Source organism: Coffea eugenioides, chromosome 2, assembly GCF_003713205.1.
Source record: "Coffea eugenioides isolate CCC68of chromosome 2, Ceug_1.0, whole genome shotgun sequence".
NCBI lineage: Eukaryota > Viridiplantae > Streptophyta > Magnoliopsida > Gentianales > Rubiaceae > Coffea > Coffea eugenioides.
Window position 1 is genome coordinate 73059664 of NC_040036.1, and position 13725 is coordinate 73073388.

Sequence of the window (13725 nt, forward strand, 5' to 3'; positions counted from 1 at the left end):
GAAAAAAAAGATATATAGTGTACTTAAATTGCGTTGTGCACTCATTCTGTTCAAGTACCTTACAATATTTTGCAAAGACCTAAAAACTAAATGAAGTGTAACATGGGCTAATACCTCTTTGTATAGATGCTTGACTTCACATTGTCAAAAATTGAATGAATCAGCAAGGTTTTTGATGAACCTCCAATTCTGTTTAAGATGAAATGGGTGGGCGGACTTGCGATTGATAATATCATCATACTGTGACAGTGAAGAGGTAAAGCTTCAACACCAAGGCAAGAGCCAGCTGCAACAGGAATATCCCGACCACAATCAGGAACCATCTCTCACCAGCAGACTTTATGTGGTTTCTGAGATTCAGTGCAACAAAGGTTGCAGACATGAACCCCGCTACACCGGCAATCACCCATCTGACTATCTGTGATGGAATAACAGAGAGACACTGCAAGCAGAAAAGAGTCAATAATTCAGCAGAAAATCATTTCAGTAACTGCCACATAAAAAATCATTTGATCAAGGAACATCAACAGAGGAATCCGACAATTTGATGCACAAGGGGAGGCTGTCGTATACAAGTAAATGTGACTTTCATTCAAAGAAATTAATGATTGTAGGAATTTAATAAATCCACCCTCACTTAAGAAACACAGTGAATTATTAAAAGATATTTGACAAAATCATATTGTTGGCTACGTTGAAAATTGCACGTACATGAAAAAGTTCTGTAAATTTACTGCAAATTTTATGCTAAACAATATGTGCATAGTTTAAAAGTCCTTTAGCACTATTAGATAATCATAACCAGTCAAGTAGCAGCTTACCAGAGCAGGAATGAAAACAAATAGGGAGTAGCCATAGAGACAAAACAGCTGGACAAGGCCAGATGGGGCAGAGAAGTATTTGAGAATGAGATACAATCCAACAGGAACTATGGTGACGTAGCCATAGAACAAGCCAGCAGACCAAGTCACCAAATTGATATCGTAGTCCCATTCCTTTTTCTGTAGCTTGTGTGACAAGTATGTAACAAATGTGCCAATGGAAGCTGCTACGAATATTAAACTAGTGCATATCCAGAATGGCCCGTACCTGCAACAAATATTAACATAAAGCTATGAAAAAAATCACCTTTTTATGAAGTAAATGATGGAAGCAACACTCCCCTTTTGTTCCTTATGATAAACATGTATTTAAGATAAAAGGGTAGCTGAAAGTGTTCAAAATACACAGTATCTAAAAGACATTCCTTTCTTTCCAAAAGGGTGCAAATATCTAAATTTGACATATCCAAACAGAGCTAATTCAGCTATTTAATCCAAAAACTATAATTCCTAGAATCAGCACAACAATCATGGAAAAATAGTATGCTTATATGGACTGTTAAGATGAACAGATAAAGCACAATGCATCTTAAAATATCATGCAATCCTATAGAAGAAAAGGAATAGCATGTGCTCTGAAAATACACACGTTCTGTTTTCTCTTAGGAAGTACTATGTTTCTTGTGGATAGCATATATTACTCCCACTTCTTTCTCATTGTTAAAGTCACACAGGATTAATTCCCTCATTAGTCCACAATGATCTTATCAAAAATTGTAAAAAGGAGGAAGGGGGTGGGTAAAGAAGAAGATGATGAAGAGATCTAGCATAGCATCACATTTAAACCAGTATACCAAGCTTCCAAATGCCTGTCAGCTAAACTCATGTTCATGACACCCAAAAAGTCCAACTATAAAATTAGCAAATAAAAAGAAGGCAGATAAATGCTTTAAAAAAAAAAAAAAGGGATAACTTTCTATTTTAAACGTAAACTTTGTGTTTCATATCAATTCTCACTAACATCAACCTGCCCAACCAGCAACATATGCAATATGTTAAAAAAGGAAAAAAAAAATCATACAAATCTGGCCGGTCAGCAGTTTTCTCGTTGAAACTTCCTCGGAAAGGAAAGAGTGAATCTATGATCCTTTCTACCACATCAGAAGTATCAACATCGAAGTAGGGCTTATAAGCAGCTATAGAGAAAGTCCGAAACCAGCCCCCTTGCTGGTCATCATCAGATCCACTTGCTGTTTTTGAGAATGTATCTACAAATTGAAGAACACAGTATCGATCATACAACAAACTGACTATAGTTGCACTGAAACAAAAGCAAGTCCATAACTGAAGCAAGAAAAATAAATGAGAGATAACTTCCTTTCTCAGCAAATCAAAAAGAATAGGACTAATGTACAAACCAAATTATACTCTTCAAAGTTCTCAGCAACAGATTAATAGGGATTAAAAGGTGATCTAGAGCATTTCAAGAGTAAAATCAGCTGACAAGAACAATTGGTCCATAACTAAATCAGCTGGGTTTTGAATTCTAAGAAAACATATCTTACTCTATAAGCTATCTTTCATCACAATTAGGTTCAAGATAAGGATATATACACCTTAAAAAAAAAGGAAAAAAAGAAAAGCTACATTTGAACATACAGAACGAATAATAATTGTGACATTTTGGAGGATGTCAGAGGTCCATGTCAAAAGTATCAGGCAATTCTTATTGCAAGACACTCGTAGAATTATGCCCCAGACATCAAACTTGCCTTATAGCAATTTAATGAGAACATAAGAGAGATCATAATTGAAGATAAAATCCTTCAAAAAGTTTGAAGAAAGATGGCTTGTCCCTACATAACACTCGTTACCTTATCTTTTTGCAGTATTTCTATTACATGAAAAAGACAACTGCAGTAGGAAAAGGAAGATATAAAAGAAGCTATTTCAAGTAGCTGTTTAAGAAAAATCGATGTCCCTTGCAAATTTGCTCCTGAAACTAGAGATTACAAGCCCCATGATGTGGAATCTTCATCATAGCTCTTTGACTCTCCAATTTACAATATTTAGTCTGTTCTTGATTCTAACGAAGAAGAGCATCTCCTGGTACCAGCAAAGTTTTCAAAATATATAACCTTATTGCTACGTAATCCACACACTATACCAGAACAGATACATTTCCTTTGGGCCACTGAAGTTAGTGAAAGTAAAACTAGAAAACATGTTTTGATTTAAACACCAAGGGAACCTATCAAAAACAATTGGTCTTGGTACGCAAATGTTTCTAAGACCCATTTTAATTATCAACTCAAAGAAACAAACTCTAATCAGACCCATCCTAATCGGCATTGAACCAACTTTTCTATACAATATGTATCACTATCTCTATCCAATTGGAGTCCATAAAATTATGTATCACTATCTCTATTAAATTGGAGCCCACTTCATTTCAGCCTGCCAGTTTGTGACTAACAATTTTTATTTCTGTCTATATTTATTTCTGATACCTATTCAATGCATTTTCAAATCTAGAATTGCAAGATATACGGCCTCACCTTCAAAGATCATGCTTCCCTAATGCCTCTTATGTCAAAGTTAAAAATATATTCTACAATGCACTCTATCGTTCATTCTGATAGCTACTATAACCTTAAAGCATATGGCCAAAAACTCAATTTATGCCATCCAATCCAAAAACCTAATCATTTGCATCCTGATGTTCACCTAATAAACAGAAAGAAATGAATTGGAGATCAAAGAGTTTACATATTACAACTTATACGAAGTTCACGTATCCCTCAACTAAGCAAACATACCATCAGCATCGCGGGGAGGTCCAGAGCCACTGGAGATCTTGCCCTGCGGTGCGATAGGTGGAAATGTCTGCAAATTCGAGTCTGCAATTTTCCAGAATTCCAAATTCGATAGGTGGAAATGTCAAGCATCGGATCACCACTCCAATCATTCAAATATTACAAAATTCACACCAAAAAAAACTAGAATCAGTGAAATTCTGCAGATATCACCGAGAAATTAACCAGAATAAATTACCGGCGAATTTGACGGTGACGTGGCCAGACGATTCCGCCGCAGCCTACAGTATAAACAAAAGGTAAATTATAATACTTTATATGATAAAATCAAATTCAAAAAAAAAAACGAAGATTTTAATCAAGTTTTTGATAGAAAGAAGAAGAGGCAAGAAGAAAAAATTACAGGAACAGATCCGGTAACGTTTTGACTATCAATGGGAGTATAATTGCTTGACATCATCTTCGATTTGCTTCACTTCTTCTTTAATAATCGGTATATAAATTTTTATGTAAAGGTTTAGGATTGTTAGGGACTGGCCGAAGGGGCTTTGTTTGTTGTTTCTTCGGCATCAGCTGCTGGAAGAGTCGTCTGTTTAGATCTGTTATTTCTCCTTCACCAAATGGGGCCTTTTCTTTTTGGTAAGATGGCCATTTTGGTACTAAAATTTTTTACTGCATCGATTTAGTCCCTAACTTTTGTTTATGACCAATTTGATATTTAAACTTATTTTACAGTTTTAATTAAAGACCTCTGTCTAAAACGAATCTAGTTTATAATTAATTAACTAAACAGGGGTATTGTGAGAACATTACTCATGGAATTGTAATAAAATAAATAAATCATGTAAAAAAAAACTACTAGATAAAACTTTTAAATCATATAAAAAATCATCAGACAAAACTTTTTTAAAATTTAATCTTGTAGTTTTTGACACGATTTACTTGATTTATTACAATCCTATGAGTGACATTCCAAAAATACTCCGGTTTAGTTAGTCAATTAGAAGTCAGATCAATTTTAAATAATAGTGTTGCCACAGGGGTCCTTAATTAGAACCCGAAAATCAATTCACGTACCAAATTAGTTAGGAATAAAAATTATAGACTAAATCGGCAATAGTAAAAAGGTTTAGGGACGAAATTGTTCATTTTCCTTTCTCTTTTTTTTAATCCCACTTACACATTAAACCCAAATTTTGTCACACCCCTACCGCCGGGTGTGTGCGCGTTTTTTTATGGTTTTTTATTTTCGTTTATTATATTGAAGAAATTTCTTTCTTTCTTTTTTATTAACAATGAATTTTAATTATGTCAACATATTCTTTTATTTGAAATTTAAGTTGATTATCGTGATGTTGAATCTAAAAGTTGGTGGCCAAAAATTGATGACTAAGTAAATACTACAATTCTTACATACTAATATACACAGTGTATTGTTAGAGAACTTTCAAAATGAAAAGTCGCAATCGTATATTGAGTGGTAATTGCTTATGTTGAATATATGCACAAAACTGTGGATTAGTAAATATGTTTCATATTGAAAAACAAATTCTATAAATGTAACCAGCATGTTATCATTGCTTAGTTGTATTAAAAGGTTTGGATTATTATTGTTATCATTCCAATACTTAATATAGTTTCTAAATAAAAATAGGACAAATTTTTTGAAACTCTCGAGCAGTTATATTAGAGGATTGATTTCGTTAGTCCAAAATATAATCAATCATTAGGCTTCACTTATTTAGAAGTTAATTTGTGCAACTTTCTTGCGTGCAAAAATAGTAGGAACAAATTAGTAAAATGCGCCTTGTGGTCATCACTTTCGATCTAACATTGGCTTTGTGTGGATCAAGTATTTTTAGGGGATTTTTTCAAAAGTTGTACTATGCCATTATATTTCAAAAACTTACTACTACAATGTTTTCGTATGGATTAAATATTCTTAGAACGTATTTTGAAATGTTTTTAAAATTTAAAATTCTATTGATATTTTTTTAAAAAAATTGTTAAATATTACCTATTATAACCCAGTTCAAATCTTCTATCCCCAAATTAATCTCGGCCCTCTCTGTCCCTTCTTTGTACAGTTACCACGTCGTCTCTAAATTTTTTGATAACTCAAAACTTTATAATTGGTTTTGAGTTATCGGACTTTGTTATCCGATGAATTGAAGGGCGAGTAAACTTGTCAACCGAGTTTGTTATCCATTTGCTTGAGTTTGGATTATCAAAAAATTAGAGGTAATGTGGTAGTTGTACAAAGAAGGGACAGAGACTAATTTGGGAATAAAAGATTCTAAGTCATTACAACTACCCATCACCCTTCCCTTCTTCCTTCCTCCATTGCTGCCACCCCTCTCTTCTATTGCCACCACCTCTTCTCCACTCTTCTCTCTCCTCCCTCCCATCTCCTCTCTCCTTTTCATCCCCTCCCCTACCTCCTCCCTCCTCTCCTCTCTTCCCTTTCACCTTCCCCTCAACCCATCCTTGATTGGTCATGGAAAAGGGAGAAAGGAAAGGGGAGTGGGTTGGCAACAATGGAGATGGTTAATGGAAATAGAAAGACGAATCAAGTTTATTTTATTTATTTTCTTAGGTACATTTGAAATTGTGTGTATTTGGAGTATTTTTGAAGATGTTTTTAAAGTGTATTACTGTAGATTTCAAAAACAAAAACTAGTTTGGGAAACCTACCAATCCAAGCAGTATGTCCCTATATTTTTGTTCTGCCAATAAACATAGACATTTTGTCACAAAAATTTCAAATTTTGATGAGCTTAAATAAAAACGAATAGGAGTGCTAGATTAAGTCAACAGAAATAAGGAGTTCATGATTTAAAAAATTATAAACATTGCACGAATGTGATGCTTTATTTTGACTTTTCGATTTAGCGCTTTTAGTATTCATTATAAGAAAGAAATGGTTCTTTTTTTTCCCAAAATTGCCAAGCGGTCGGTCTTGTGATAAGTACCAACTCTGTTATTACTTCATTTGACAGGTTAGGATTAGGCTTTTAAAAAAAATGGAGAGTTTCTACCTTTTGGGCAAGAAAATGACAAATGGAGGAAAATTCTCTTTGCTCCAAATAGGAGGGGGAAAAATAGAAATAGAGAGACAAGTAAAAGCAAACTAATTAGTTATTTAGAATGCCAAAATCGCCCCACCCGGTACTAAAAAGGAAATTTGATCATATACTTATCCTAAATCATACCAATTTTTCAGCAATTCTGCAAAACCCATTAAAATACTCCCAATTTTTTTCCCCTAACCAAGCAATTTACAAAGCTCATGGTTTGGTTGTAATAGTAATCTTTCTTCTTCTTCTTGTTTTTTTTTTCCAATCATCAATTTTTACTTATACTCATCTCTAGACCAAAAGTGTGCACTACTGCACGTCCTTAAGTTATAGATACAAATATTTGAATCATTAATCTATAACTAAGGCCTTGTTTGGACAGCAATTTTTCAAACGTTTTCCGTGAACACATTTTCCAATCACTTTTTTACCTCACATATATCAAATCGCTACAGTAATTTTTTTACAAAAAATCTAGAAAAATGCAATCCAAACACAACCTAAACTTGTACCGTATACTTTACGTGGTGGCCAACTAACTTAAGGAGAGTTGGTTGATTGTAATAATAATCTAAACCTGCAAATTAGGCCTCATATAGCCATTTACACATCTAGGAAACAAATAGTAGCAAGTTTGGTTTTTCTTTATGGGGAGAGTAAATTGAAACTCAGAGAAAGTAGAGGGACCAAACTGAGAAACACCAAAAAAAATCTGTGATTGCTTAATGCTAATCACGAGTTGGAGACCAACACTGACAAAGTCTGACTCGCCAGTGACAAATTCTCCACTATTACATTACGCCACTCTCCCTCCATCCATCTCTCTCTCGGTGACCCAACTTCCTAAAGATGGCAGACGAGAGCAAAACCAGCCACTCTTCACCTGCCACGTGGGCTGTCCAAGAACCCACAAATTCAGATTCCGGCGACGATCCTCATCCACCGCCTCCGACCACCACAGACGGCGGATATGAGGCAAGAGAAAAAGACCCAGAAGACCAAGAACCTGTACGGGAGGCCAAGAGGAGGAGAATCTGCCCAAGTGCTCTAGACAAGTGCGAATCCATCTTCATCAAATCTTGCTGCTCAAACAATTCTAATAGCTTAACTTTCAGTTTTGACCCAAAATTTTCCTGTGGTGCTTCTACTCCTGAGGTTACTCCAAAATTCGGGTCTTTCAATTTGGTGGCTGCTGCTGAAATATCTACAGAAATTCAAGAAAAAACTGCAGAAGAAAAAGAAGAAGAAGAAGAGGAAGAAGAAGAAGAAGAAAAGGATGATGAGATTAAAGAGAAAACGAATAATGTTCTTGAGGTTTTAGGTTCTACTGACGGGCTAAGTGCAGATTAGGACAAGGGATTTTTTTTTCTTTTTTTTTTGGTTAATTTTTTTCTTTTCTGTTGATGTAACTTTGGCACTGAATACAATAAAATGATGCTTTTTTTTTTTCCAATATGCCCTTAATTATTTTTGGTGGAAAAAGTGCAGGCTAGCATCCTACCATTAGGCCGATTTTTGTTGCATATTAAGTTTAGAGTAATCTTTTCTACACTGATAGTACATACACAATCAATACTGAATGAACGATAAATATGTAAAATTTAAATATAAAATTTAATTTATATATATATATATATAATAAATTCAACGATGACAGTATAATGCACTATCAATGTACATAAAATTTACTCGTTTTAAATTTCAAAGAAAGTCGAACTTGGGTAGATTTTACATGAGGGCTTTTCTCTCAATTGAATCCCTTCAATATAAGCAAGTACATTAAGGTAGTAATTACTAATTAGTGTCTAGTTCAGTTGGAGTGATCAAATTGTGCTAGCATAAAGGCCCTGCTGGATACCATTAGTTTGTTTAGCTAGCCAACAGCCCCCAGCATTTTCATTTCTTGTCAACCATTTTGATACCGTTATTAGTTTCGAATTGGCAACTTTTAAGTAGGAAGAATGTTTTGGTGAGTCATCGTGTAAGTGATGTCATGTCAATGGACAAAATGGAAACATGAATATAAAGATCTGAAAGTGAGAATCTTGAACTCAAAATGATTTATCGTCTTGTTGATAAACAATGATGAACCTCGTCGCATACTAGATAACGATTCTTTAGTCACACGACTTCAGTAGTTTCTTTCGATCGAATTTGATTGAGTACATGATGATAATCTTTGGAAATTTCCGAGGCTTTGTTTGTTTTTGCGTGCAAAGTCACGGATTCCAAAACTGTTGGGGACAAAGTTAATATGACACGACTACGCAGAGGAATGTCCAGAATGGCAAGACCATTCTACCCAAACTACATTTCCACCTAGAATGGTAGGAAAAAGAATTTATTATTTTAGGGTTTGATACACAAATCAGAATGAAATGTTTGCTCGGCTTACGGTATAGTTAATATTTAGATGTTAGAATAGAATAGAATATACGACTTAATTGCCCTGAATTAGTTTATAGGGCGTAATATGTCTTATTACCTTTTTTTATTCTATAATAGTATTTGTCTATTTATTTGAAATTTTGATATTTTTACTTTAAGCATAAATGAGGATTGATATCAAAATTCTTCAATTGTAATACTTGATTCATTTTAATGTATAGATTTTTAAGTTACAATTTTGCATTTGCTAGCAATATAATTAGCAACGTAAAATATAAATTACATGAATTCAAACAATTATAATTTATTTTTAATCTATTTTCAATTTTGATAAGATTAAAAAAAATTCTTGCACGATTGTTCAAAAGTCAAAGAATAAAATATCTTAAAACATTTGGTTCCTAGTATAAAAGAAAAAAAAACTATTTTAAATACAAGAAAAATTAATTATTTTGAAAAATGACATTCAAATATTAATTGAGCTTACAAATAACCTAAGATATCACGATGCAGTGTAAATTTTTTTTGACATTGTAGGATGAAGGTAGAAAGGGCTTTCCCCATGTTTTTTCTCACAATGGAATTCCAAAAAAAAGTTGGAATGAACATTCTAAAAGAAAAGGACTTTCTCAATTAAATGAATCATACCAAATACTAAAATGGAATGGACAAGTTGGAAACGCCTTTCATTTCCAAACCATTCCTATGTACCAAACAAAAGGTTGAAATCTAACTGTATTATCAACGTCAATTCTCAAATTTCCATCTACTCTTACACTTGTTATAATATCCTTTACATTTTCTACTTGCTCTAATCTCTTTTATATTTACTTCAAAAGTTGTCGATCTATGAATCACTCCATCCATTTTTGTGCGAACCATATTTCAAAAATCACGCTTCTTGAACAATTATACAATAAACTGGTCACCATTTTCTTTCTTTTAATTTCTAATTTTTCACATTACAACACACAACAATTTGTGCTCTGTTCCATCTTCAAATAAAAGCATATGATAGCATAACCACTTTAAGAGACAGAAGCTCCACGTAATTTTCTTTTTTTGTTTTACTTTAACAACTGACAATGGGTATAAAAAATGACAAAATTCCAAAATGGCTAGATTGATTCTTCCCAAGGATGGTTCTAAATATTTGTCCCAGTTTATCTTCAATATTTCTTGGTGTATCCCAATAATTAATAAATAGACAAATTTTAATTGTGTTACGGACCATAAATATTTCAAACTATGCATATAGAGAAAAGAAGTCAAGATCTGATTATATTTTCTTGGTGTCTATCTCTACCGGTTCGTGATATCTGATTATGATAATGGTGGAAAGAACTTGAAAATATTTTCGACTTACTCTGAAGTTAAGCCACGAAGAAATCCCCATGGCCTGTATGCCACCTCACCCATTTGATTATTCAAGGTTTGGTCTTTTGACTATTTGCAGATATATTCACATAGTTATCAACCAAATTTAGTGACAAAACTTTGAAAACTGCCTGACTAAACTGTCAACAAACGAAACAAGAAATAGTAATGGTACCCAATCTGTCTTGTAGGATTTGATAATATAAGTAAGTGTATCCTGCGATGTGTCGACCTTCCGTACAAAGAATATGCAGAAGTTAACGAATTCCTGTCCTATTCCCTCCGGTTGTGTTTGGATTGTATTTTCCGTTATTTTTCATGGAAAAATTACTGTAACGATTTGATATATGTGAGGGAAAAAGGTGATAGGGAAATGTGATCACGGAAAACGATAATATTTTCCGACAGAAACAAGCAATCCAAACAAGGCCAAACTTCTGTTTGATAATCCAATTCAACACTTAAATTTAATAGGTTCAAATCTTAACATATTTAGACGTGTTTGATAATAAAAAATAGAACATCTGAATGAATTAATTAAGTGTCACTAAATTTTTAGGTGAAACTTGCTCCAAAAAAAAAGGGATAAACACTTATCACTTAGGGTGCGTTTAGTAAAACTAAAATTTGAAGTCTAAAATCTGAAATTTGAATCCATTAAGATATTGATTATTAAGTACTAAATCTAATACATTTGAGTGTATATCACATTAAGTGATAAGTGATTTGCTCATCACTTATTTTTGGAAAGAAGTTTTACCTAGAAAATTCAATGTCAATTAATTAATTTAGATATTTAATTTTTGGTTATCAAATGAGTTTGAAAATGTTAAGATCTAAATTTATTAAGTGTTGAATTGGATTATCAAATAGAGCCTTGATGTGATATATATTCAAATATATCATATTTAGTATTTAACAACTTAGTAACTTAACGGATTCAAATTTTAAATTTTAGAGTTTAGATTTCCATGTTCAAATTTCAATTTCATTAAACGCATCCTAAGTGTTTCTTTGCCAGATGTAAATCAAAAAAGAAGGGTAAGTTAGAAAAACCTACAATTATGGTTCAGGCCACTATCCAGATATATGCCCCAAAAATCGAATGAAATTTTGAAAATCACGTATATTAATCAATAAACATTAATAACAGAAAATTATTTAAAATCCATTGTAGCAATGTAATACGAGTTTCTTTTTTTAATTGTTGAAGTCCTTGAGAGTTTAACGGTTACCTTTCAATGCTACCTATTGAGGTAATTTGGTGTTTTGTACATATCTTATAAATCTGGCATTAATTTAGATATTTTTTGAATATGAATAAAGAAGAGAGGATAGGTTCATCATTACATCTATAAAAAGTATATATATATATATATATATATATATATATATATGAGACTTTATTCTAATTCTAAGTAATTGGGCAAGAGAGTCAAATGAATCGAAAGATTCATATTTGAATTATGTAAGCTTTGAAATGAATGGAAAGAGAATTTACTTTCATTAAGTAATTTATTAGATAATCGAAAATTGAAAACAGAGGACGTTGAGTATGATTCGAAATTCAGAAGAAGAACTTTGCATTGAACAGTTGGAAAAAGCCCAAGCCCGAGCCCGCATATGAAAAGTGGAGATGGAAGCAAATGAATTTCAAGCTTATGCTCCATCTAATAGGAGTGTGTTTCAATTTTCTTAACATAGCTGTGTTGCTTTAGATTAGCCACCAACTAAAAATGTACAAATTTTTTAGCTCTAATTTTTTTGGTTTGTAGATCCAATTCGGTCAAAGAGCCTTCGAGTAAATTATAGATCATCAATCTTTAGCAAATACATATGAAATTTTGAGTTGTGCAAACATGAAAATGGCAGAACTCTTCAAACTTGTCACATCATTTGCATTTGTTTTGTTTGTATCCATGTCATTTGCATTTGTTTTGTTTGTATGTTTTTGTTTCATCATATCAGAGAGGTAATGAGTCCAAAAGGTTTGGACTTTGGACAAACCAGAAACTTCATAATTCATCCTTAACTGTGCTCTCACTCCAATTTATCAAAAGACCACTGGCCCAAGAGATTCCACAATGGCAACTACTTGTACATTCTCCTATATATTCCACGTCTATCCAAAATCCTAGTCCCGAAAGATATTGCTCATGCATGGCAATGGCATCTAGTAACAATCCAAATCCTCTAGAGTTTGCCTATTTGGATTCCCATAGTAACCATATTTCAAATAAGCACTAAAGGCTGCCTATCTAGGCTCCCAGAGCAACCACATTTCACATAACCCTTCTTCGGCACCTTATCCACACGCTTCTGTCTTGATAGGGGTACTAACTCTCAAACTCATGCTTTCCCTTCGTCTTCGTCGATGACAGGTGCCGAGTCTGTGTAATAATAATAAAAATTTAATTACTATCAAAAGCAGTCAATAATCAATTCAGATATTGGAGCAGGGACTCTAAATGTGTAATGGATTACTTGATTCACCCTGGTTCTGAAGATTTTGCTTAATCCGATATACCAGAATTAATTGACTGACACAATTTACTAATTAGTAGATAGTGGCAAGCAGGGTCGTCTCCTCAAGGACTGGGAAAAAATTCCTTTCTTTTTAAGCCAAGACAAACGGAGGGTTTGAGAATTAAATGCTAATGAATTGTTAACTAAGTAAATTAAATGCGAAAAATAATTTAATTGAGAGAAATAATTGAAGAAACTCTAGCTAAGAATACACTTTAGAAACGGTTCATGCAACTGATCATCGATTTAAGTATAATTCCAATATTCATTAATAGATGGGTTATAATTGCCATACACGCGATAAACAACAAACTTTTCCTTACTTTTCCGATAGTCAAGATGTGAAGACTTGAAAATTTGCTTATATTTTCTTATAAGTCTCTTTTATTTTGAATAAATTAATTTATAATTTCTTTACTACTAATTTAGTTTCTCAATAGTGATAATAAATTATAGAATCGAGAGTTTTACTTTTACTTTTATAGGTAGAGCAAATTAGGATTTTTGTGTATTTTGGTAGTGTGATCACTTGGTGAGATGTGTGTACTAAATTTGGTGGTCAAGAGTGAGTTTTAGATAAAAGGAAGTGTGTGATTAGAAGTGCTATTAATAAGTTAGTGAATCATAAGTTAAAACACAAGTACGCGAGAGTTAAGGAAAATCGGCTTGAACCGACGTGCACCGTTTGCTACCGATCGAGTACACTACTTGACCACTACT

At 33.0% G+C, this 13725-nt stretch overlaps 1 protein-coding gene across 1 annotated transcript; it reads right to left on the bottom strand.

Annotated features, from left to right (window-relative positions):
- Window positions 1–4235, bottom strand: LOC113763388 (protein YIPF1 homolog). The gene is made up of 6 exons (XM_027307172.1): window positions 4041–4235; window positions 3876–3918; window positions 3641–3721; window positions 1903–2089; window positions 822–1089; window positions 1–442 (listed from the first exon to the last, which is right to left on the bottom strand). The coding sequence occupies exons 1-6, from the start codon at window positions 4095–4097 to the stop codon at window positions 236–238; spliced, it is 843 nt and encodes a 280-aa protein (XP_027162973.1). The 5' UTR covers window positions 4098–4235; the 3' UTR covers window positions 1–235.
- Window positions 4236–13725: the final 9490 nt, after the last annotated feature.